This window comes from Myxocyprinus asiaticus, chromosome 42, assembly GCF_019703515.2.
Source record: "Myxocyprinus asiaticus isolate MX2 ecotype Aquarium Trade chromosome 42, UBuf_Myxa_2, whole genome shotgun sequence".
Taxonomy (NCBI): Eukaryota; Metazoa; Chordata; class Actinopteri; order Cypriniformes; family Catostomidae; genus Myxocyprinus; species Myxocyprinus asiaticus.
The window spans coordinates 24,170,098-24,193,211 of NC_059385.1; the positions used below are offsets into that span (position 1 = coordinate 24,170,098).

At 38.7% G+C, this 23,114-nt stretch overlaps 2 protein-coding genes across 4 annotated transcripts in view; one reads left to right on the plus strand and one right to left on the minus strand.

The window, feature by feature from the left end:
- The window catches only part of LOC127432784 (14-3-3 protein gamma-like), a 678,408-nt gene that overhangs the window by 126,917 nt on the left and 528,377 nt on the right, over positions 1 to 23,114 (plus strand). Inside the window, exon 3 of one of the 3 annotated variants that reach the window (XR_007895788.1) lies at positions 7,024 to 7,169. The gene's annotated coding sequence lies outside the window, so the exon portion shown is untranslated. The other 2 variants (XR_007895787.1, XR_007895789.1) reach the window with 2 other exon arrangements.
- Positions 1 to 23,114, minus strand: part of LOC127432732 (protein unc-13 homolog B-like) — a 145,201-nt gene that overhangs the window by 5,500 nt on the left and 116,587 nt on the right. The window contains exons 31-39 of the mRNA XM_051684109.1: positions 8,155 to 8,243; positions 5,333 to 5,479; positions 5,122 to 5,245; positions 2,916 to 2,966; positions 2,687 to 2,764; positions 2,440 to 2,587; positions 1,827 to 1,883; positions 1,489 to 1,581; positions 1,215 to 1,374 (exon numbers count right to left, since the gene is read on the minus strand). Coding sequence (XP_051540069.1) covers positions 1,215 to 1,374; positions 1,489 to 1,581; positions 1,827 to 1,883; positions 2,440 to 2,587; positions 2,687 to 2,764; positions 2,916 to 2,966; positions 5,122 to 5,245; positions 5,333 to 5,479; positions 8,155 to 8,243 — 947 coding nt within the window. The remainder of the gene's footprint in view (positions 1 to 1,214; positions 1,375 to 1,488; positions 1,582 to 1,826; positions 1,884 to 2,439; positions 2,588 to 2,686; positions 2,765 to 2,915; positions 2,967 to 5,121; positions 5,246 to 5,332; positions 5,480 to 8,154; positions 8,244 to 23,114) is intronic.

A 23,114-nucleotide genomic window follows, 5' to 3' on the forward strand; every position in this document is an offset into this window, starting at 1 on the left:
TATCCATCCATCCATACACCAATCCATCATCCATCTACTGTATCCATCCATACACCAATCCATCTATCATCCATCCACTGTATCCAACCACCCACCAATCTTTCTATCCATCCATCCATCATCCATCTTTCTACTGTATCCATCCATCTATCCATCCAAACATCTACTGTATCCATCCATCCATCCATCCTTCTACTGTATCCATCCATCCATCTACTGTATCATCCATCCATCCAATGATCTATCCATCCATGCATCCATCAATCCATCCACACATCCATCTACTGTATCCATCCACCACCGATATTTCTATCCATCCATCCACCAATTCATCCATCCATCCACATATCTATCCATACATACATACATCTACTGTATCCATCCATCCACTGTATCCACACACCCACTAATATTTCTATCCATCCATCTATCATCCATCTTTCTACTGTATTCATCCATCCATCCATCCACCGATTCATCCATCCATATATCTATCCATCCACCTTTCTACTGTATTCATCCATCCACCGATCTATCTATCCATGCATTCATCCATCTATCTATCTACTGTATCCATCCATCCATCTACTGTATCCATCCATCCATCTACTGTATCCATCCAACCTTCTACTGTATCCATCCAAACTTCTACTGTATCCATCCATCCACCGATCGATCCATCATCCACCAATCCATCTATCTATCCACTGTATCCATCCATCCATCCTTCGTACCATCCATCCACTGTATCCATCAGTCTATACATCGTATTCATCCATCCACCAATCTATCCATCCATCCATCCATCTTTCTACTGTATCCATCCATCCATCCATCCATCTAGTCATCCATTCACCGATCCATCCATCCATCCATTCATTGATCTATCATCCATCTACTGTATCCATCCATACACCAATCCATCTACTGTATCCATCCATACACCAATCCATCCACCCACAAATCTTTCTATCCATCCATCCATCATCCATCTTTCTACTGTATTCATCCATCCATCTATCTATCTTTCTACTCCATCCACCCATATCCATCCATCCATCCTTGCTAACAACTGAAATTAAATTGACAATATGAAACTGAGAAAAGCATATTCATTCTTCACTCTCACTTGATTCCTCATACATAAATGTTTAATGTAATGTCAGGATACTCATTGATCTAATTATTCCAGATTGGCCAGATTTTGCACTCACAAATGGAAGGTCTCGTTGAATTTGGGTGCCCAGCTGTTGTTCTTTGATTTGGTGGTATATTTGCGTTTTTTGTCACTGAGATGAGGGCCTATCATGGTCACCTCCACAAATGGTCTGAACATTCCAGACGTCTGCCACTTCAGATCATTAGCTGCCACAACTAGACATCGAGAAATAAGATTCGACCATCAGAAAAAGCATTTATGGGGCAGATTATGAGACTCACAGTAAATAAAGCTCAATTAAACACAGATACTTATGCAGTAAGATGTACCTTTAACTGTAACCTTGTGCTCTCCAGTGCCTGGGTGAGTGAAGAGGTCGATCTGTATTGATACTTCCCCTACTGGTTTATCAACTCCAGAGCCTACACGCACACACACACACACAATGAAATACAGACCTCACATGCATGGCAGAGCTTTAAACATTAAATTTAAAGTATTTGGAAAAACAGAGCTGAAAGATAAGAAAGCATATCCAGCAGGATCCAAGTCAAACGTTGGGGTGAAATATGACAAAGACATACTCTTGACAGGCTTTGTGAGGAAATGTACACAAAACACATCTGGGTGGGTCTGTATTTGGGTCTCAGAGTCTGTGGTTACCTACCCCTGGAGGGCTGTATTTTCTCACTAGGTGTTATCCTCATACCCTTTCCATTATGCACTGGGGCAGAGAACAGAGGCAAAGAAAAAGCATAGTAAAAGAGACTGCAGTCAAAGCAATGCATAGCACAAGAACAGAGAACTGTGGAAAGTGGATACAGAATGAAACGTGGACAACAGCAACATGTAAATTAGCAGTGAGAAAAAGATAAAGCTTGCAGGGCTGACAGAGTTTTCTTTACAGAGAAAAGCTTCAGCGCACAAATTGGTCCAGTGTACAGTGATCTCCAGTTCAAGAGTGACACCTGGTGGTGTAATGGTATTACTGAATAATATGTGGAGATCAAAAGATGTGCTGAAGGGAACTCAAGAAATGCAGAGCATGAACAGTTTGTTTAAAGAGAAATTGATTTTATTAAATGTGAAAGAACAGCATGAACATTCTTCAAAACATCTCTTTTTCCACAGAAGGAAGAGTCATACAGGTTTGGAAGTTGAGAGACTTGTGAACAATTTATTGTAAAATCTATGCTATCTTGTAACAGCTAAGTCTGATATATGTATATAATTGTGTTAATGTGTTATTAGATGTGTGTGTGTACTGTATGTGCCATTACCTTGAGCGTGCTGAGTTGTAACAAATGTCTTGATGAGTGTGTCTGTGGTCTGTGTGTAGAGCGACAGCGCATGTCGCAGTGACGAGAGTTCTGGACTCTTCTCCAGGAAGGCCTTTTTCAAACCATTACCTCCAGCGTGGAAGTATTGCTACAGAGATGAGACAAGACAAAGATTAATCAAAGGATCATTTTAAACACCAGACTCTATAAAATAACTTAAATGTTTTTAAACTGTGATTGTTTGTACCTTTATGGTGTCAAGAGCCACATCCATGACCGCACACTGCTTGGGCGTCAGGCTTTTGGCATCACCAGACATGTGATCCTGAAGATTAGAGCCAAATAACATTAAACACATTTAGACACTAGACCAGGGTAACCATGATTTTGCTGCAGAAATAGCATGGCTTTAAAAACTCCTCATCAATATTCCCCAGCTAGACTGTTAGATTAAATAAAGAAGACTGGAGCTGTACCTTGAGCTTGGAGAGCTGACCAAGTTCTTTAGCTGCTGAAAAGATCATCCCCTGCCAGAAAGAGAGCAAAGTGTTAGTGTGTTGGAATATGTGGAGGTACCTTAACATGCAGGGGAGATCGGGGCTTGTTGTCACATGGGAAGTAATCTCAAGAGCTACAGCATATCTCAGTAACAATAAGCTTTTAAGTCAAAAGTCCACTTACACTAATGTGTGTTTTCTCTAAGAGGGTTTTTGTATGTTGGGTTCAAATTCAACCCTAGTTTAAAACCCTCTAAATCAACCTATAAATGACTTTTACTTGACTCTGCTTGGATAGGAGAAAGTATTTTAACAAAATATGTAACACATCAACTTTAAACCAACAGTTCATGAAGATATTTGACAAACCCATATATTGATTCAAAATAAAGTTTTGGTGTCCGTTACTAAGAGATGTGTATAGTAACGGTAACTGAGTACAAATACTTTGTTACTTTAATTAAATACAGTTTTTGAATCTTGTACTTTTACTTTTTGAATCTTGTGGACTTTTACTTCACTACATTTTTAAGGGAAAATTAATACTATGGCTCGGATAAATTTCTTCCGACCTAATTTTGCGACTGAACACCGCAAAAAATAACAAAGCAGTACATGTACATTGCATGCAGAGCAGCGATAATGATGTCTGATTCATGAAAGAATCATTTTGAGTCTAATCTTTTACATGTGATTCCTTTGAATAGGTCAAAAAGATTTCAAAAAGTGGTCTGAATGATTTGTTTTGTGTATCTGAATCAAAATCACAAGGAAGCATGCGTCGGACAAACACAGCATGTTGGGTTGTCTCCACAGTGGAAGAGAAGAAAATGCTCATGTAAGTTTTAAACCATTTTATATGGTTTGGCTTAAACATTATGAATGCTGTGAAATAATGATGAAGAGTGCGAGCAGTCTCCCGCCTTTCCAGTAGACCTGCTTATATCAAGTCAATCAATGCGGTTACCTTTTACAATTAACCAAGGTACGATGTGTATATAATGACCATATGTGCTCATGAAAATGTCTTGCAAATTTGCAAAACTTTTTAACCTAAAATACCTATCTTATTGCTTCCGAATATCTGGATTTAACCACTGAAGTCATATTGATTCTATTCTGCCTTTGTGCTTTTTGGAGCGTCAGATTTTTGGCACCCATTCACTTGCATTGAACGAAGCTACAGAGCTGAGATATTCTTTTAAAAATCTTAATTTGTGTTCTGCAGAAGAAACAAAGTCATACACATCTGGGATGGCATGAGGGTGAGTAAATGATGTGAACTATTCCTTTAAGTATGACAAATGGATACTTTATACAACACTGTTTACTAATGGCAATTAAACTAAAGTATTGTAGCAAATTAGTATTTTTAGCCATATTTCAGGTACAGTCTGCAGCCCCGATTCATATTATGTAGGAGTATGTTTGTAAAATTGAGATATCAGTTAAAATCAGCCTGATCTCATGAAACTAATGTTATGTGGAGATGTTTTTGCAAAATTGTATTTATGTTTCATGACACATATCGCAGCAGTTTTGAGGTGAAATGTCCACTGTTTGATGCTAAAAGAGAGTTACATTTTCTTTACATTTTCTTTACATTTTCGAGTTTTCAAATCAATAAAACCGACCTCCCTACCCTAAACCTAACCGATAGTGTAATAAAAAGCAAATATGAGATGGAAAAACATTTTGTGGTGCTACTACGACACTTTCACATCACATGTTGACTTGTGCTCCTCAGGACTCATACTCTGGTCGTTTGCATCGCAAGTGCAACGCTCTATCAGTTGAGCTACTGTGCAATTTGATTGTGCTCAAACAAGCTTGTAAACATAGTTGGTTATGTAATGCAAACATTAAAATATATCGCCTTTTACTATATGTGCTATAGTAAAAGTGTTCAGATGTCATAAGATAGCATTGTGTGAGGAACAGAGCGAAAAGTGTTTATGAACTGATAATATGCTGCTTTACTTGTGAATTGTGAGAAAGGGAATAAAAGTCATTGCTTTGTGTTTATCCACCAGGAAACTGCTGCGATACGTACAATGTATGGTCCAAAAATAATTCTGCAATAGTGTAGGTGTAGTAACATGTTTCTATGAGACCAGGTCCATTAAAATATTTCGTGTTGAAGGTGTGCTGTCAGAAATAAGGAATTAAAAGACAGAGTTCTTACGAAGGTGTCGTTGCCCTGAGGAAGGATGATGGTCTTCTCAAGACTGTTCATTACGATCCTCCAAAGCTCCTTCAACACTCTCTTCAGCACAGTCTTCTCACATACCGATGCAAACAGCATCAGACTGCTCACACACACACATGCTCAGATCAGAAGATGATTCAGGTAATCTGGCTTCACTAAAGGAGAGGTGAGGAGTGGTTTCACTCACTTTGCATCCAGGAAGTCCATCAGTGGCCGCAGCATGTTGTCAGAATCGGCTTCCACCTGGTTGCGGCTGTTGGCGTTCACGGGGCCCTTGATCTGGTATAGCAGACTGGCCATCTGATGCATGCAGTCATCAATACGAGTCTGGAAACTACAGAGGGAGATCAGAGTTCAGTATGGGAGAAGAATTACAAAAACGAGCTGGACTAAACTGTGCAAAAGTGGGACATAAGTCATTTTTTTTTCTTTTAATTTTATTTAGGGGCTTTTAAATCTTTACTTGACATACAGTGAAAAGCAGGAAATGAGACTGAGATATAGTATAATTCAGGCTGGACTCAAACCTGTAACCCCAAAGTAAGCACCACAGCTCTGAACTATCAGAAACACATGTACTAACCACCATGCCACAGCTCTGACAAATGTCATTATCTGTTGAGTGTTGTTATTCACAAAGCACTACACATTTAAAAATATGCAGGTAAATGTCATGAAACCTGTCAAGTACATGTCTGGGTCACCTGAAAAAAATTAAAGAATTAAGAAAATATATTTTGCACATTTCCCCAATTCTCATTACCGTAACGCAAAAAATTATATAATATAAAAAATTATATCTCACTCAATTAATAAAGATGTATTATTTAAAATGCATTTATACATTTGTTATACAACCTTTAATTTATGCTTTAATTAAAAAAAAATAAAAAAAAACATTGTATTACAATAGTTATTTTACTTTACACTATTGTAGCCTATTTTTCAGATTTATGCATTTCAATTTCATAAAATTCAATCAAATTGAATTGTGTAATGTTTAACAAAATTAATTTCATAAAACTTTACATTTTACTTCATTGAAGATAACTCAATTCAAATTTGGTTATGAAATTGAAATGTGTAAATCTTAAAATAATTTGAGCGTAATACAGAAAGTAAAACACTGAATTACAGTCACGAGAATCTAAAGAGAATCACCACTGAGAATTACAAAAAACTTGTATTCATAATGAGAATGTGGGTGGAAAATGTGTTAATAATGGAAAATAATGTCACAATCAAATAAATATTAATGACCCAAAAAAACATGCTTCATATAATTTCTTATTTTTGTAAATATACACTGGCAGCCAAAAGTTTGGAATAATGTACAGATTTTGCTCTTATGGAAAGAAATTAATACTTTTATTCACCAAAGTGGCATTCAGCTGATCAAATGTATAGTCAGGACATTAATAACGTGAAAAATTACTATTAAAATTTGAAAAAAAAAAAAAATCAGAACTTAAACTAGTTCAAAAAGTCCTCCATGTGCATTAATGACAGCTTTGCAGATCTTTGGCATTCTAGCTGTCAGTTTGTCCAGATACTCAGGTGACATTTCACCCCACACTTCCTGTAGCACTTGCCATAGATGTGGCTGTCGTGTCGGGCACTTCTCACACACCTTACAGTCTAGCTGATCCCACAAAAGCTCAATGGGGTTAAGATCCATAACACTTTTCCAATTATCTATTGTCCAATGTCTGTTGCCCACTCTAACCTTTTCTTTTTGTTTTTCTGTTTCAAAAGTGGCTTTTTCTTTGCAATTCTTTCCATAAGGCCTGCACCCCTGAGCCTTCTCTTTACTGTTGTACATGAAACTGGTGTCAAGCGGGTAGAATTCAATGAAGCTGTCAGCTGAGGACATGCGAGGCGTCTATTTCTCAAACTAGAGACTCTGATGTAATTATTCTCATTTAGTTGTACATCTGGCCTTCCACATCTCTTTCTGTCCTTGTTAGAGCCAGTTGTCCTTTGTCTTTGAAGACTGTAGTGTACACCTTTGTATGAAATCTTCAGTTTTTTGGCAGTTTCAAGCACTGTATAGCCTTCATTCCTCAAAACAATGATTGACTGACGAGTTTCTAGAGAAAGCTGTTTCTTTTTTGCAATTTTTGACCTAATATTGACCTTAAGACATGCCAGTCTATTGCATACTGTGGCAACTCAAAAACAAACACAAAGACAATGTTAAGCTTCATTTAACTGACTATAGGTCAACAAGGCCTATAGTGAAAAGAATACCATCCCCACTGTGAAGCATGGTGGTGGCTCACTGATGTTTTGGGGGTGTGTGAGCTCTAAAGGCACGGGGAATCTTGTGAAAATTGATGGCAAGATGAATGCAGCATGTTATCAGAAAATACTGGCAGACAATTTGCATTCTTCTGCACGAAACCTGCACATGGGACACTCTTGGACTTTCCAGCATGACAATGACCCTAAGCACAAGGCCAAGTTGACCCTCCAGTGGTTACAGCAGAAAAAGGTGAAGGTTCTGGAGTGGCCATCACAGTCTCCTGACCTTAATATCATCGAGCCACTCTGGGGAGATCTCAGACGTGCGGTTCATGCAATACGACCAAAGACTTTGCATGACCTGGAGGCATTTTGCCAAGACGAATGGGCAGCTATACCACCTACAAGAATATGGGGCCTCATAGACAACTATTACAAAAGACTGCAAACTGTCATTGATGCTAAAGGGGGCAATACACAGTATTAAGAACTAAGGGTATGCAGACTTTTGAACAGGGGTCATTTCATTTTTTTCTTTGTTGCCATGTTTTGTTTTATGATTGTGCCATTCTGTTATAACCTACATTTGAATATGAATCCCATAAGAAATAAAAGAAATGTGTTTTGCCTGCTCACTCATGTTTTCTTTAAAAATGGTACATATATTACCAATTCTCTAAGGGTATGCAAACTTGAGCACAACTGTATTTTGGACATGTTTTCGTGAGCTTCACCCATGTGTGTATACAATAAATAAACACTGACGTGTTTCCAAATGTGCTGCTCAGCTCATCCAGTACGTTGTTCAGCTTGACCTGCAGATCATTCAGGATATCACTGGCCTCTGTGTCCAACTGCAGAAACACACAATACAAACAAAAAGAACACACACATATATATCTCTGATTAATTCAATGCTGCTTGAGAAAGCTATTGAATTTTCACAAAGTCACATTATTTCAAAAATCACCATTTCCCCCAGTGTACAAACACCATTGCTTCCTTGAGGCTATAAGAGTTCAGAGGGAGTGTAAAACACCATGGATGATAGTGACGGGGGAGAGGGACCCTGAGAAAATTCACAGTCCCGATGAGTGAAAGGAAAAAATTAGATAAGACAGATCTGGAGCCCTCTATTGCAAAAGTGCTCTGTTTACAACCTTTCAAACAAACATGTACTGTGAGACTGCACAGGCAGCATAACCCACCTGCTTACTGCTGATCACCACCTTCAGAGAGAGCAAAGCAAAGGCATGTTTTAACTTTCAGTCATTGCAAACAATATTGCATAACTAACCCCATTAATCAATTAGATTAACCAGCAGAATTAAAATGGGGGAACGGCTGATGGGATCACTCACCTTGGTGTACTAGAGAATACCATTGGTTTACAATGTCTAAAGGATTTAAAGTGTACTACAGGTTCACTAATGCAGGACTCATGTTTACCCAATCGTAGCAGGTTTATTTGCATAAGATCATCCTATTGGTGCAGATTCAGAGCACCTATCGCAACCAGCCAATCACGAAATGTCACTTGGCCATTCTTTCACTTAATATCATTTCTTTAACTAGCTAGGGATGTGTGACAACCTAAATGTACAGTAATGAATTAAATGAATGTTCCGGGTTCTATAAAACTTCTGTGTTCAATTCAAGTAAATCTAATAATATTTTGATTCATCCTTCAGTTGTAAAAACAAACAAAATTAACCTTTACATTCATGAACTTACCAGGACTTCTATGGGACAAGTGTACTCGAGGGTTTTAAAGCAGAAATGTGAAGCTTGTATTTTTGTTAAGGCACCTATATTAATTCTTCCAAACAAAAATGTGTTTTTATTTTAAGCTGTGAAGTCTAAATTGACCCTTTTATGTTGGTACTACTTTTCTAGGTGAATTAACTTGTAGTTATGATACTTAAGTTACTGATGTTCAAAGATTGAATGCAACTTTGCATAGACAAAAAGGAAGCAATTTTATCACACTAGTCTCACGTTAACACGTATAATGTTGTCCTGTGGAAAACCTTTGAAATAATGTGTGTTTTAATGTTTATTGTCCTCTGTACTTCCACTGTAAGTGTATCACTGTGCAAGTTATTTTTGACAGAGCTCGAGTTACAATAAATGATTGTCATTGATTGTTATTGTTAAAGAGGGGCCAAAGAACACAGGGTTGAGAAACAAGTCTCACCTTCTTCTCCCTGTCTGTTTTCTCAGGCTATTCACGGAAATAAAAAAAATGGAAGAAGGTGAGAAAGTTCTCTTCTTTGGAAAGAAATAATAGCAAACACTCACAGAGTTCTTTATCGAGAGAGGGGAATTTAAAATACTACATCTACAGAAATACTATTATTTTAATATTATTTAAACATGATGAATTTTAGGATTTTTCTTTGTGCAACTAGGGTCCAAAATTGACACTCGCCAAGCACCAAATGAGGGTAAAAATAAGAAAAGGTTTTTTCAGACCCTGTGTAACACTTCTATGTGCCAAAGGTAGCATTTCTATTCATATTTAAGGACAATTTACATCACTTCCTTACAAGGTACTCAAGGGAATCAATACACACCTTGTCCTCCGAGATCTCCATCTTTGGGCGGGATTAAGAAAAAAAAAAATAACCTTTCAATATCTGTCTTGATGTGTCCACCTCACATAAAGAGCTACAGTAAAAAAATATTGCGATTTGTATTTTTTATACACAGGACATCTCTTGGGTGATGGTTAAAAGAGTGAATATTAAAAAGATATCTTATAAAACTTAAATTCAGAGATAATGAAGACACCTTCCCTATAGCAGTCTTTCAAAATGAAGATACAGTTGAAACAAAGTAATGTTTTATAAAAATTAAATAAAAAATCTTAGTATGCAGAACCCACCTTTGCTTCACCAAACTATTAAAGGAAAGCAAAAGGAAGAAAATAGATATTAAGAATGGACAGCTTAACAGAAATCATAGCAAAGTTCATGTCCAATGCACATACAAATAAAACAACTCCTGCAGTTTGTAAATGTAAATTGCCTGAGTGCATTTGCATGTGTGGACATGCTTTGATGGTTTTTAAGACACCTATAATGTGAATGACTGCACAGACTAAACTCAAAACTTAACAGCAATCAAAAACATTCTTAAAGACAAACTAAAAGTTTGGGTGAAATCTTCTAACAAAAAATACAGTGTTATATTTCACCCCAAAATCAGAAGAAATATAAAATTATATTTGCTTAATTATTATTATTATTATTATTATTATTATTATTATTATTTTTAAAGGAAACCTATTTTTAGGACTATCAAGATTTTTGCAGTGTGACATTATTCTTATGACAAGCACATTTTCTCTCCAAATTATTATTGAAAAAAAGAAACCCTCACTCTTAATAATGTAACACGAAAAATACCATTACATGTTATTTTTTTAATTATTATTATTATTATTTCAAGTACTGATACATCATGGAAACATTTGTTCTACTGGCTTTAATTTATGCTGATTAAATAAAATAAAAAAAATAAATAAAAAAAACAGTATTTTTATTATTTACTGTAACTAAACAGATATAAATTACTGTATTACAGTAATGACAATCTAATGAGAATTATAACTGATAACAATAGGAATTAAAGAAATATTCAAAAAGAAAAATATGCTTTTGTTTTGCTTTCATCTTTAATGCAAAAAGAAAACAATTGATATATTATGTACAACCCCATTTCCGAAAAAGTTGGGACAGTGTAAATTATATTCACCCTTTGCTATATTGAAAACACTACAACTACACATTACAGTATATGATGTTTAACGTGTGAATTTCATTGTTTTCTGAAAATGTACAGTAATTTCAAATCAGATGATTGCAACATGCTACAAAAAAGTTGGGACAGTCGAGTGTTTACCACTGTGAAACATCACCATTTCTTCTAATAACATGTATTAAGCATTTGAGCACTGAAGACACAAGTTTGTTAAGTTTAAAAAGTGGAATTTTCCCTTATTCATCCATTTACACAGCTGCACAATTGTACGGGGTCTTCAGTGCCGTATGGCAGGGGTCGGCAACCTATGGCACACGGAGGGGTAATCACTGGCATGCCAGCAACAGCGAGAGAGGAGTAGACTATTTTACTTAGATAAAATTCCACACCTGCATTCCAATCTACATCTTGATGTAATCCTTCCTCATGATCACACAGCATGATTTTTATGAGCTGAATGGGAGACTAAACAAAAACTTGTGCAAGCCATTCACGCATCACGAGCCGGCAGCGCTTCAGGTTCGGTTAATCATGCGAGTAAATGTGCCCGCTTTGCTTCAGTCACGCTGCATGCATGACAGCCTACATTCCACGTTTCAGAACAACACGTGATGTAATAAGGAAAACACCACTATTAATCCTTGATATTTCCAACCCAGCAGCAGGTACACCCTCCTTAAATCATGGTCACACTCAAAATTTCAGTAAACGATTAAAAGAGAAAACATAAAAATCTGAGTCTAATCAAAATAAAAATTAAACCTGGAATTAAAGTTTTAGGATTTTATAGGTGTTATTCACAGAAAATGGCTAAATAGTTGATCAGCCTGTAATGCGCGAATGGCTTGCACGCGCTGGATTACATCAAGATGTAGATTGGAATGTAGGTGTGAAAAACTTCATTCTAGTAAAATAGCCTGCTCCACTCTCACTGTTGCTTGCGTGCTAGTAATTACCCCTCTGTGTGATTTTGAAAATGTAGTATGACATAATATAAGAAATATTTAAGATTGCACAACATTTTGTGATCAGTAATCAAATAAGCAAATTTGTGACATTAACTGTAACTCATTTAGTACAAAAGGACAGGTTTTCCTTCATTAATGCTTTCATTTCATTGATGCTCTGTGGAAAATCACATGCAGGATCATGATTATATCATAATCATCGGGTTTTCACTCCAACTGTTATGCTGATAATATCATTGTAATAATAAATAAATAAATAAATAAACGATTAAATTAGAAAAATGCAAAATAGAAACTTTTCACAAGTGGACTCAAACTTCGGAAAATCACATACATGCACATATATATACAGCTCTGGAAAAAATTAAGAGACCACTCCAAATGCTTCTTAAATCAGTATCTCTACACAGGGCGGACTGTCCATAGGGAGAACCGGAACTGCGGTGGGCCGGCCGAGAAACAGGGCGAACTGGCCGTGATAAGCTGAACGGGTCATAACAGGCTGAAGAGGGCCCCCAAACGGCACCGCGATATTCCATTCAAGTATCTGATGAATTCCTGCTTGAATCTTTGTGCCAGGAGTGGCATAAAGTCAGCAATGTGAAAGACTGGAGGAAAGCGTGCAGACACATGAAAGCTGGGATTGAAAATCCCAGTTTGCTGATGATACGACGGTGGTAGGTCTGATCACTGACAATGATGAAACAGCCTACAGATAGGAGGTGCACACTCTGACACACTGGTGTCAGGAGCACAACCTCTCCCTCAACGTCAGTAAGACAAGGAGCTTGTGGTGGACTTCAGGAGAAGAAAAACAGAACACAACCCCATCACCATCAATGGAGCACCAGTGGAGAGAGTCAGCAGCTTCAAGTTCCTGGGTGTCCACATCACTGAGGAACTCACATGGTCGGTCCACACTGAGGCCATTGTGAAGAAGGCTCATCAGCACCTCTTCTTCCTGAGACGGCTGAGGAAGTTTGGAAGGAACCGCCACATCCTCACACGGTTTTACATCTGCACTGTAGAGAGCATCCTGACTGGCTGCATCTCTGCCTGGTATGGCAATAGCACCGCCCACAACCGCAAAGCCCTGCAAAGGGTGGTGCGAACTGCCAGACACATCATCGGAGGTGAGCTTCCCTCCCTCCAGGAAATACAGTGCATCCGGAAAGTATTCACAGCGCTTCACTTTTCCACATTTTGTTATGTTACAGCCTTATTCCAAAATGGATTAAATTCATTATTTTCCTCAAAATTCTACAAACAATACCCCATAATGACAACGTGAAAGAAGTTTGTTTGAAATCTTTGCAAATTAATAAAAAAAAAAAACGGAAAAAAAAAAAATCACATGTACATAAGTATTCACAGCCTTTGCCATGACACTCAAAACTGAGCTCAGGTGCATCCTGTTTCCACTGATCATCCTTGAGATGTTTCTACAACTTGATTGGAGTCCACCTGTGGTAAATTCAGTTGATTGGACATGATTTGGAAAGGCACACACCTGTCTATATAAGGTCCCACAGTTAACAGTGCATGTCAGAGCACAAACCAAGCCATGAAGTCCAAGGAATTGTCTGCAGACCTCCGAGACAGGTTTGTATCGAGGCACAGATCTGGGGAAGGGTACAGAAAAATTTCTGCAGCATTAAAGGTTCCAATGAGCACAGTGGCCCTTCATCATCCGTAAATGGAAGAAGTTTGGAACCACTAGGACTCTTCCTAGAGCTGGCCGCCTGGCCAAACTGAGCGATCAGGGGAGAAGGGCCTTAGTCAGGGAGGTGACCAAAAACCCGATGGTCACTCTGACAGAGCTCCAGCATTTCTCTGTGGAGAGAGGAGAAACTTCCAGAAGAACAACCATCTCTGCAGCACTCCACCAATCAGGCCTGTATGGTGGAGTGGCCAGACGGAAGCCACTCCTCAGTAAAAGGCACATGACAGCCCGCCTGGAGTTTGCCAAAAGGCACCAGAAGGACTCTCAGACCATGAGAAACAAAGATTGAACTCTTTGGCCTGAATGGCAAGCATCATGTCTGGAGGAAACCAGGCACCGCTCATCACCCGGCCAATACCATCCCTACAGTGAAGCATGGTGGTGGCAGCATCATGCTGTGGGGATGTTTTTCAGCGGCAGGAACTGGGAGATTAGTCAGGATCGAGGGAAAGATGAATGCAGCAATGTACAGAGACATCGTTGATGAAAACCTGCTCCAAAGCGCTCTGGACCTCTGACTGGGGCGAAGGTTCATCTTCCAACAGGACAACGACCCTAAGCACACAGCCAAGATAACAAAGGAGTGGCTCCGGGACAACTCTGTGAATGTCCTTGAGTGGCCCAGCCAGAGCCCAGACTTGAACCCGACTGAACATCTCTGGAGAGATCTGAAAATGGCTGTGCACCGACGCTCCCCATCCAACCTGATGGAGCTTGAGAGGTCCTGCAAAGAAGAATGAAGAAGATGAAACTGCCCAAAAATAGGTGTGCCAAGCTTGTAGCATCATACTCAAAAAGACTTGAGGCTGTAATTGGTGCCAAAGGTGCTTCAACAAAGTATTGAGCAAAGGCTGTGAATACTTATGTACATGTGATTTTTTTTTCCATTTTTTATTTTTAATAAATTTGCAAAGATTTCAAACAAACTTCTTTCACGTTGTCATTAGAATTTTGAGGAAAATAATGAATTTAATCCATTTTGGAATAAGGCTGTAACATAACAAAATGTGGAAAAAGTGAAGCGCTGTGAATACTTTCCGTATGCACTGTATATACCAGGCAGTGTGTGAAAAAAGCTCGGAGGATCATCAGAGACTCCAGCCACCCGAGCCATGGGCTGTTCTCACTGCTACCATCAGGCAGGCGGTATCGCAGCATCAGGACCCGCACCAGCCGACTTCATGACAGCTTCTTCCCCCAAGCAATCAGACTTTTGAACTCTTGATCTCTCACGATCAATATACATCAGCACTGCACTTTATTATACTTATTATCTCACACTGGACTGTCATAAATTATATTCTCTCTTAACAATGCACTGGCAACTTACTATCAACCGAAAGCCTGAATGTCAATACAGTACAATACAACCTACTGTATATTTTATATTTTATATACACTATATATACTATTTTTATTGTATAATGTGTATTCTATATTGTGTGTATTGTATACTGTACATTGTATGTTATTATTTGTATACTGTGTTGTGTGTAATTATGTGTATATTAGATTTTAAATTGTGTTGTGTAAATCTGATGTTTATTGTAAATTGGTATATGTCTTATCACTGTCACGACTACTATGTTGCTCGGAACTGCACCCAAGAATTTCACACACTATTGCACTTGTGTATATGGTTGTGTGACAATAAAAGTTATTTGATTTAGATTTTTTGATTTGAAAATCAGGGTTATTCCACCAAATATTGATTTCTGAACTCTTCGGAACTCTTCAAATATTGATTTCTGACGTCGACACAGCCATTAACTAGGAAAATAAAAAAATGCCACTCCATGTCAAAAAGGTTGCCGACCCCTGCCGTATGGTGTGCTTCATAATGCACAACACATTCTCAACTGGAGACAGATCAGGACCACAGGCAGGCCAATCTAGCACCCACACTCTCTGCTTACACAGCCATGCACTTGTAATCTGGGCAGTATGTGGTTTGAAGTTGTCCTGCTGGAAAATGCAGGGACATCCCTGGAAAAGATGGTGCTGGATAGCAGTATATGTTGCTCCAAAATTTGTACATATCTGTCTGCATTAATGTTACCCTCACAGATGTGCGAGTTACCCATGCCATGGGCACTGACACACCCCTGGCCCATACAGACACTGGCTTTTGGACCTGACGCCAATAACAGCTTGGATGGTCCTTTTCCTCTTTGGCCCGGATAACAATTGGCCTGGATAACTTTTCCTATTTGGCCCGGATTTTGAAATGTGGACTCTTCGGACCAAAAAACACCGAGCCCAGCAAAGTTGGCAGCGCTTCTGGACAGTGTTGATGTATGGCTTCTGCTTTGCACAGTAAAGTCTTAACTTGCATCTGTGGATGCAGAGGCGAATGGTGTTGACTAACAAAGGTTTACTAAAGTAATCCCAAGCCCATGTTCATGATATCTTTTACAGATGAATTATGTTTTTTAAGACAGTGATGTCTGAGGGATCAGAGATCACAAGCATTTAAAAGTGTTTTTCATCTTTGAATGAAATTCAAATGAAAACAATTCAATGAAATTCACAAGGTAAAACATCATATAATGTGTAGTTGTAGAGCTTTCAATATAGCAAAGGCTGAATATAATTTACAAATCACTCCTTTCTGTTTTTATTCGCATTTTTCATACTGTCCCAACTTTTTTGGAATTGGGGTTGTAAGTTGTCATTTTAATTCATGACTTAAACGAATTTATATAATAGAAGCATTTGTTCTACTGGCTTTAATTTATGCTGATTTATTAAATTGTTTTTTGTGTTGACATGTGACCTGGATAGATTTTTGTTAAATTCAACCCATTATTATTTTGAATTGAGTCTGTACTTTGAGGCTGATGGCTGACAGATATATTTGAAGCTTGTTGGGGATTCTTGAAAGGAATGAGTGGGTTTGTCCCCAAATGTAATAAAATCTTGCACAGGACACAAACACTAAATGAAGGTCGATGAAAACCACTGTTGGACGCTTTGCGACAGAGAGGAAGTTCAAACACAGTTCATACACACTGATCATTAAAGACTGGTGGCAGCCTGCACTGGGACAGCAGTGTGTGTGTGTGTGTGTGTGTGTGTGTGTGTGTGTGTGTGGATTGGAAGTTGGGGGGGTGGGGATTGTCGAGTTAAAAGCACAATAATGGATGAAACACAACCATGAATCCAGCACGGATGATTCCACCCATCCCCCTCAGCTAAAACAAACCTCCTTCAACTCTTCACCCTCCTCATCCTCACACTCTTCCAGCTGAAGGAAGGACAGAAGGGACAGAAGCCAGATCATACAGTCAGAATGAAACTAGTTTGTGTCTCCCATACAAAATAAAAGCCTATTATGTAGCACCTTCCTAACCAATCTGGCCAGCACATGTCACTGAAGAGGAATGTTTTAAAACTGCAGTAGGAAGTCCTAAACATGTTATGATGTACAGTACATTCAATTTAGGTCTGTTTTAGAGATTAGAAGCCCACCCCAGCACCCCCTAGATCCGGCCCTGAGCTTTGCATTCCCTAAACAGAGGAAACTAAACAAGATCCAAAAGTCACCTGATTCAACAGGATTCATGACAAAATACTATTTTCAACCATACATTCAATATACTACACAGGCAACTATTCTTCTGACTATTGTCTTTTTATTACAGTGCTTGCAAGGCAGGGCTGTACATATTTGCCTCACACACTCATCTTTGTCTTCACAGACAATTCATTCAGCTCAAACTGCTTGCAGACTCAATAAAAAAAAAAGTGTAGATAATTTCAACTTTAGGTGTGCTGTCTATGTTTAATTTCTGTAAATGTACTTAAATGTACATAACGCATTTTAATTTAAAGTCTGTAATTCACCTTAGACTAATGCTGCTCAGCATTCAAAATCTCATCATCAGTGACAACTGCACTGTAATATTTGCATACGGAATTGCGACTGGTCTTTCTAACATATATGTGCATTTCTTAAATCTGCATTGGCACTGACAAGGTATTGATTCTTGTGGATTGCTTACAGAAAACAAGACACATGCAAGCATCATGAAAATGGCAAAGCAGCTTTGATGCAGAATTTCATTTATGCAGAACCCAGGCCTAAAACTTTAACACTGTTCTTTAGTTGCCTTGCAAGCACTGCTATTTCCTTAAGGAAAATGCAAATCTAGATTCAACTTTACTTCTACTTCTATCTGCATGTTCTACATGGTTCCTACAGTTTCAGAGACGCAGTATTTAAAGGGATAGTTCACCCAAAAATAAAAATTCTCTCATCATTTACTCACCCTCATACCATCCCAGATGTACAAGACTTTCCTTCTTCTGCTAAACATAAACAAAGATTTTTAAAGGAATATCACAGCTCTAATGGTCCATTCAATGCAAGTCAACAGGATCCAAAACTTTGAAGTTCAAAAAAAGTAAAAAAAAAAAAGGACTTAAATATCGATCTGTTTTTCACCCACACCTATCATATCACTTCTGAAAACATTGGTTTAACCACTGGAGTCATATTAATAACGTTTATAATGCCATCATGTACTTTTTTGAACTTCAAAGTTTTGGACCCTGTTGAATTGTACTGTGAGGATCAACAGAGCGGAGATATTCTTTTAAAAATCTTAATTTGTGTTCTGCAGTAGAAAGAAAGTCATCCACATATGGGATGGCATGAGGGTGAGTAATTGATGAGATTTTTTCATTTTTGGGTGAACTATTTCTTTAAGGAGTATTCTTGTTTTCTCTAGATATTACGTATAGAGCCTATTGTCCCCACCTCGCCATCTTTCACATTTTGCTCAATAACCTTTTAATCACAAAAAAACAAAAACAAAAAAGTAGAGCAATGAGCCTCTCTCTCCATATCTCATAACAATGCATATGTATCCATGTGTAGTTTCTTTAGAAACACACATTTAAATGTTGTATTTTGGGACATAACATCTCCCATCTAATACCCACCTCCTCTTCCTCCTCCTCCTCATCTTGAGGGTCCACCATCTCATCCAACTTCATAAAAAAAAAAAAAAAGTTTACAACTGCTCAGATCTTAAGCTTTAAATCTCATCTAAGCTCTGGGACATCTACTGAATCATACTGATTTAATCATTTCTACAGTCTGCATTATAGAGAGTAACATTAGGTAAAAACATAAATTTTCTCTATAGAGACATTTATTTTTTAGCAATGTTTAAACCAACCATGCACTCCGTGGTTGTTGGTATATGCTTTTGCTGAAACCACAAGTCAGTTAATAAAGTAAACTTTATAATATAGCCACAAGTGGCAATCACTGGGAGCCAAGCAGGCACGGCCCTTTTTCACAGAGCAATATTTGTTTTTTGACAAGGATGTTAAAGTCTCCTCAATGGGCTGTACTGTTGTTTAAAGTGTTTTCGATCATTATGTGGTCAAAACATTGAAAAAAAGCATCTTTCAAAAATAACTGCACAAATCACAAGCTGTGAATATTGGATGTAATCTAAGACATTTATACACTATATTGCCAAAAGTATTCGCTCACCCATCCAAATAATTGAATTCAGGTGTTCCAATCACTTCCATGGCCACAGGTGAATAAAATGAAGCACCTAGGCATGCAGACTGCTTCTACAAACATTTGTGAAAGAATGGGCCGCTGTCTATATAAGGTCCCACAGTTAACAGTGCATGTCAGAGCACAAACCAAGCCATGAAGTCCAAGGAATTGTCTGCAGACCTCCGAGACAGGTTTGTATCGAGGCACAGATCTGGGGAAGGGTACAGAAAAATTTCTGCAGCATTAAAGGTTCCAATGAGCACAGTGGCCCTTCATCATCCGTAAATGGAAGAAGTTTGGAACCACTAGGACTCTTCCTAGAGCTGGCCGCCTGGCCAAACTGAGCGATCAGGGGAGAAGGGCCTTAGTCAGGGAGGTGACCAAAAACCCGATGGTCACTCTGACAGAGCTCCAGCATTTCTCTGTGGAGAGAGGAGAAACTTCCAGAAGAACAACCATCTCTGCAGCACTCCACCAATCAGGCCTGTATGGTGGAGTGGCCAGACGGAAGCCACTCCTCAGTAAAAGGCACATGACAGCCCGCCTGGAGTTTGCCAAAAGGCACCAGAAGGACTCTCAGACCATGAGAAACAAAGATTGAACTCTTTGGCCTGAATGGCAAGCATCATGTCTGGAGGAAACCAGGCACCGCTCATCACCCGGCCAATACCATCCCTACAGTGAAGCATGGTGGTGGCAGCATCATGCTGTGGGGATGTTTTTCAGCGGCAGGAACTGGGAGATTAGTCAGGATCGAGGGAAAGATGAATGCAGCAATGTACAGAGACATCGTTGATGAAAACCTGCTCCAAAGCGCTCTGGACCTCTGACTGGGGCGAAGGTTCATCTTCCAACAGGACAACGACCCTAAGCACACAGCCAAGATAACAAAGGAGTGGCTCCGGGACAACTCTGTGAATGTCCTTGAGTGGCCCAGCCAGAGCCCAGACTTGAACCCGACTGAACATCTCTGGAGAGATCTGAAAATGGCTGTGCACCGACGCTCCCCATCCAACCTGATGGAGCTTGAGAGGTCCTGCAAAGAAGAATGAAGAAGATGAAACTGCCCAAAAATAGGTGTGCCAAGCTTGTAGCATCATACTCAAAAAGACTTGAGGCTGTAATTGGTGCCAAAGGTGCTTCAACAAAGTATTGAGCAAAGGCTGTGAATACTTATGTACATGTGATTTTTTTTTCCATTTTTTATTTTTAATAAATTTGCAAAGATTTCAAACAAACTTCTTTCACGTTGTCATTAGAATTTTGAGGAAAATAATGAATTTAATCCATTTTGGAATAAGGCTGTAACATAACAAAATGTGGAAAAAGTGAAGCGCTGTGAATACTTTCCGTATGCACTGTATATACCAGGCAGTGTGTGAAAAAAGCTCGGAGGATCATCAGAGACTCCAGCCACCCGAGCCATGGGCTGTTCTCACTGCTACCATCAGGCAGGCGGTATCGCAGCATCAGGACCCGCACCAGCCGACTTCATGACAGCTTCTTCCCCCAAGCAATCAGACTTTTGAACTCTTGATCTCTCACGATCAATATACATCAGCACTGCACTTTATTATACTTATTATCTCACACTGGACTGTCATAAATTATATTCTCTCTTAACAATGCACTGGCAACTTACTATCAACCGAAAGCCTGAATGTCAATACAGTACAATACAACCTACTGTATATTTTATATTTTATATACACTATATATACTATTTTTATTGTATAATGTGTATTCTATATTGTGTGTATTGTATACTGTACATTGTATGTTATTATTTGTATACTGTGTTGTGTGTAATTATGTGTATATTAGATTTTAAATTGTGTTGTGTAAATCTGATGTTTATTGTAAATTGGTATATGTCTTATCACTGTCACGACTACTATGTTGCTCGGAACTGCACCCAAGAATTTCACACACTATTGCACTTGTGTATATGGTTGTGTGACAATAAAAGTTATTTGATTTAGATTTTTTGATTTGAAAATCAGGGTTATTCCACCAAATATTGATTTCTGAACTCTTCGGTACTCTTCAAATATTGATTTCTGACGTCGACACAGCCATTAACTAGGAAAATAAAAAAATGCCACTCCATGTCAAAAAGGTTGCCGACCCCTGCCGTATGGTGTGCTTCATAATGCACAACACATTCTCAACTGGAGACAGATCAGGACCACAGGCAGGCCAATCTAGCACCCACACTCTCTGCTTACACAGCCATGCACTTGTAATCTGGGCAGTATGTGGTTTGAAGTTGTCCTGCTGGAAAATGCAGGGACATCCCTGGAAAAGATGGTGCTGGATAGCAGTATATGTTGCTCCAAAATTTGTACATATCTGTCTGCATTAATGTTACCCTCACAGATGTGCGAGTTACCCATGCCATGGGCACTGACACACCCCTGGCCCATACAGACACTGGCTTTTGGACCTGACGCCAATAACAGCTTGGATGGTCCTTTTCCTCTTTGGCCCGGATAACAATTGGCCTGGATAACTTTTCCTATTTGGCCCGGATTTTGAAATGTGGACTCTTCGGACCAAAAAACACCGAGCCCAGCAAAGTTGGCAGCGCTTCTGGACAGTGTTGATGTATGGCTTCTGCTTTGCACAGTAAAGTCTTAACTTGCATCTGTGGATGCAGAGGCGAATGGTGTTGACTAACAAAGGTTTACTAAAGTAATCCCAAGCCCATGTTCATGATATCTTTTACAGATGAATTATGTTTTTTAAGACAGTGATGTCTGAGGGATCAGAGATCACAAGCATTTAAAAGTGTTTTTCATCTTTGAATGAAATTCAAATGAAAACAATTCAATGAAATTCACAAGGTAAAACATCATATAATGTGTAGTTGTAGAGCTTTCAATATAGCAAAGGCTGAATATAATTTACAAATCACTCCTTTCTGTTTTTATTCGCATTTTTCATACTGTCCCAACTTTTTTGGAATTGGGGTTGTAAGTTGTCATTTTAATTCATGACTTAAACGAATTTATATAATAGAAGCATTTGTTCTACTGGCTTTAATTTATGCTGATTTATTAAATTGTTTTTTGTGTTGACATGTGACCTGGATAGATTTTTGTTAAATTCAACCCATTATTATTTTGAATTGAGTCTGTACTTTGAGGCTGATGGCTGACAGATATATTTGAAGCTTGTTGGGGATTCTTGAAAGGAATGAGTGGGTTTGTCCCCAAATGTAATAAAATCTTGCACAGGACACAAACACTAAATGAAGGTCGATGAAAACCACTGTTGGACGCTTTGCGACAGAGAGGAAGTTCAAACACAGTTCATACACACTGATCATTAAAGACTGGTGGCAGCCTGCACTGGGACAGCAGTGTGTGTGTGTGTGTGTGTGTGTGTGTGTGTGTGTGTGTGTGGATTGGAAGTTGGGGGGGTGGGGATTGTCGAGTTAAAAGCACAATAATGGATGAAACACAACCATGAATCCAGCACGGATGATTCCACCCATCCCCCTCAGCTAAAACAAACCTCCTTCAACTCTTCACCCTCCTCATCCTCACACTCTTCCAGCTGAAGGAAGGACAGAAGGGACAGAAGCCAGATCATACAGTCAGAATGAAACTAGTTTGTGTCTCCCATACAAAATAAAAGCCTATTATGTAGCACCTTCCTAACCAATCTGGCCAGCACATGTCACTGAAGAGGAATGTTTTAAAACTGCAGTAGGAAGTCCTAAACATGTTATGATGTACAG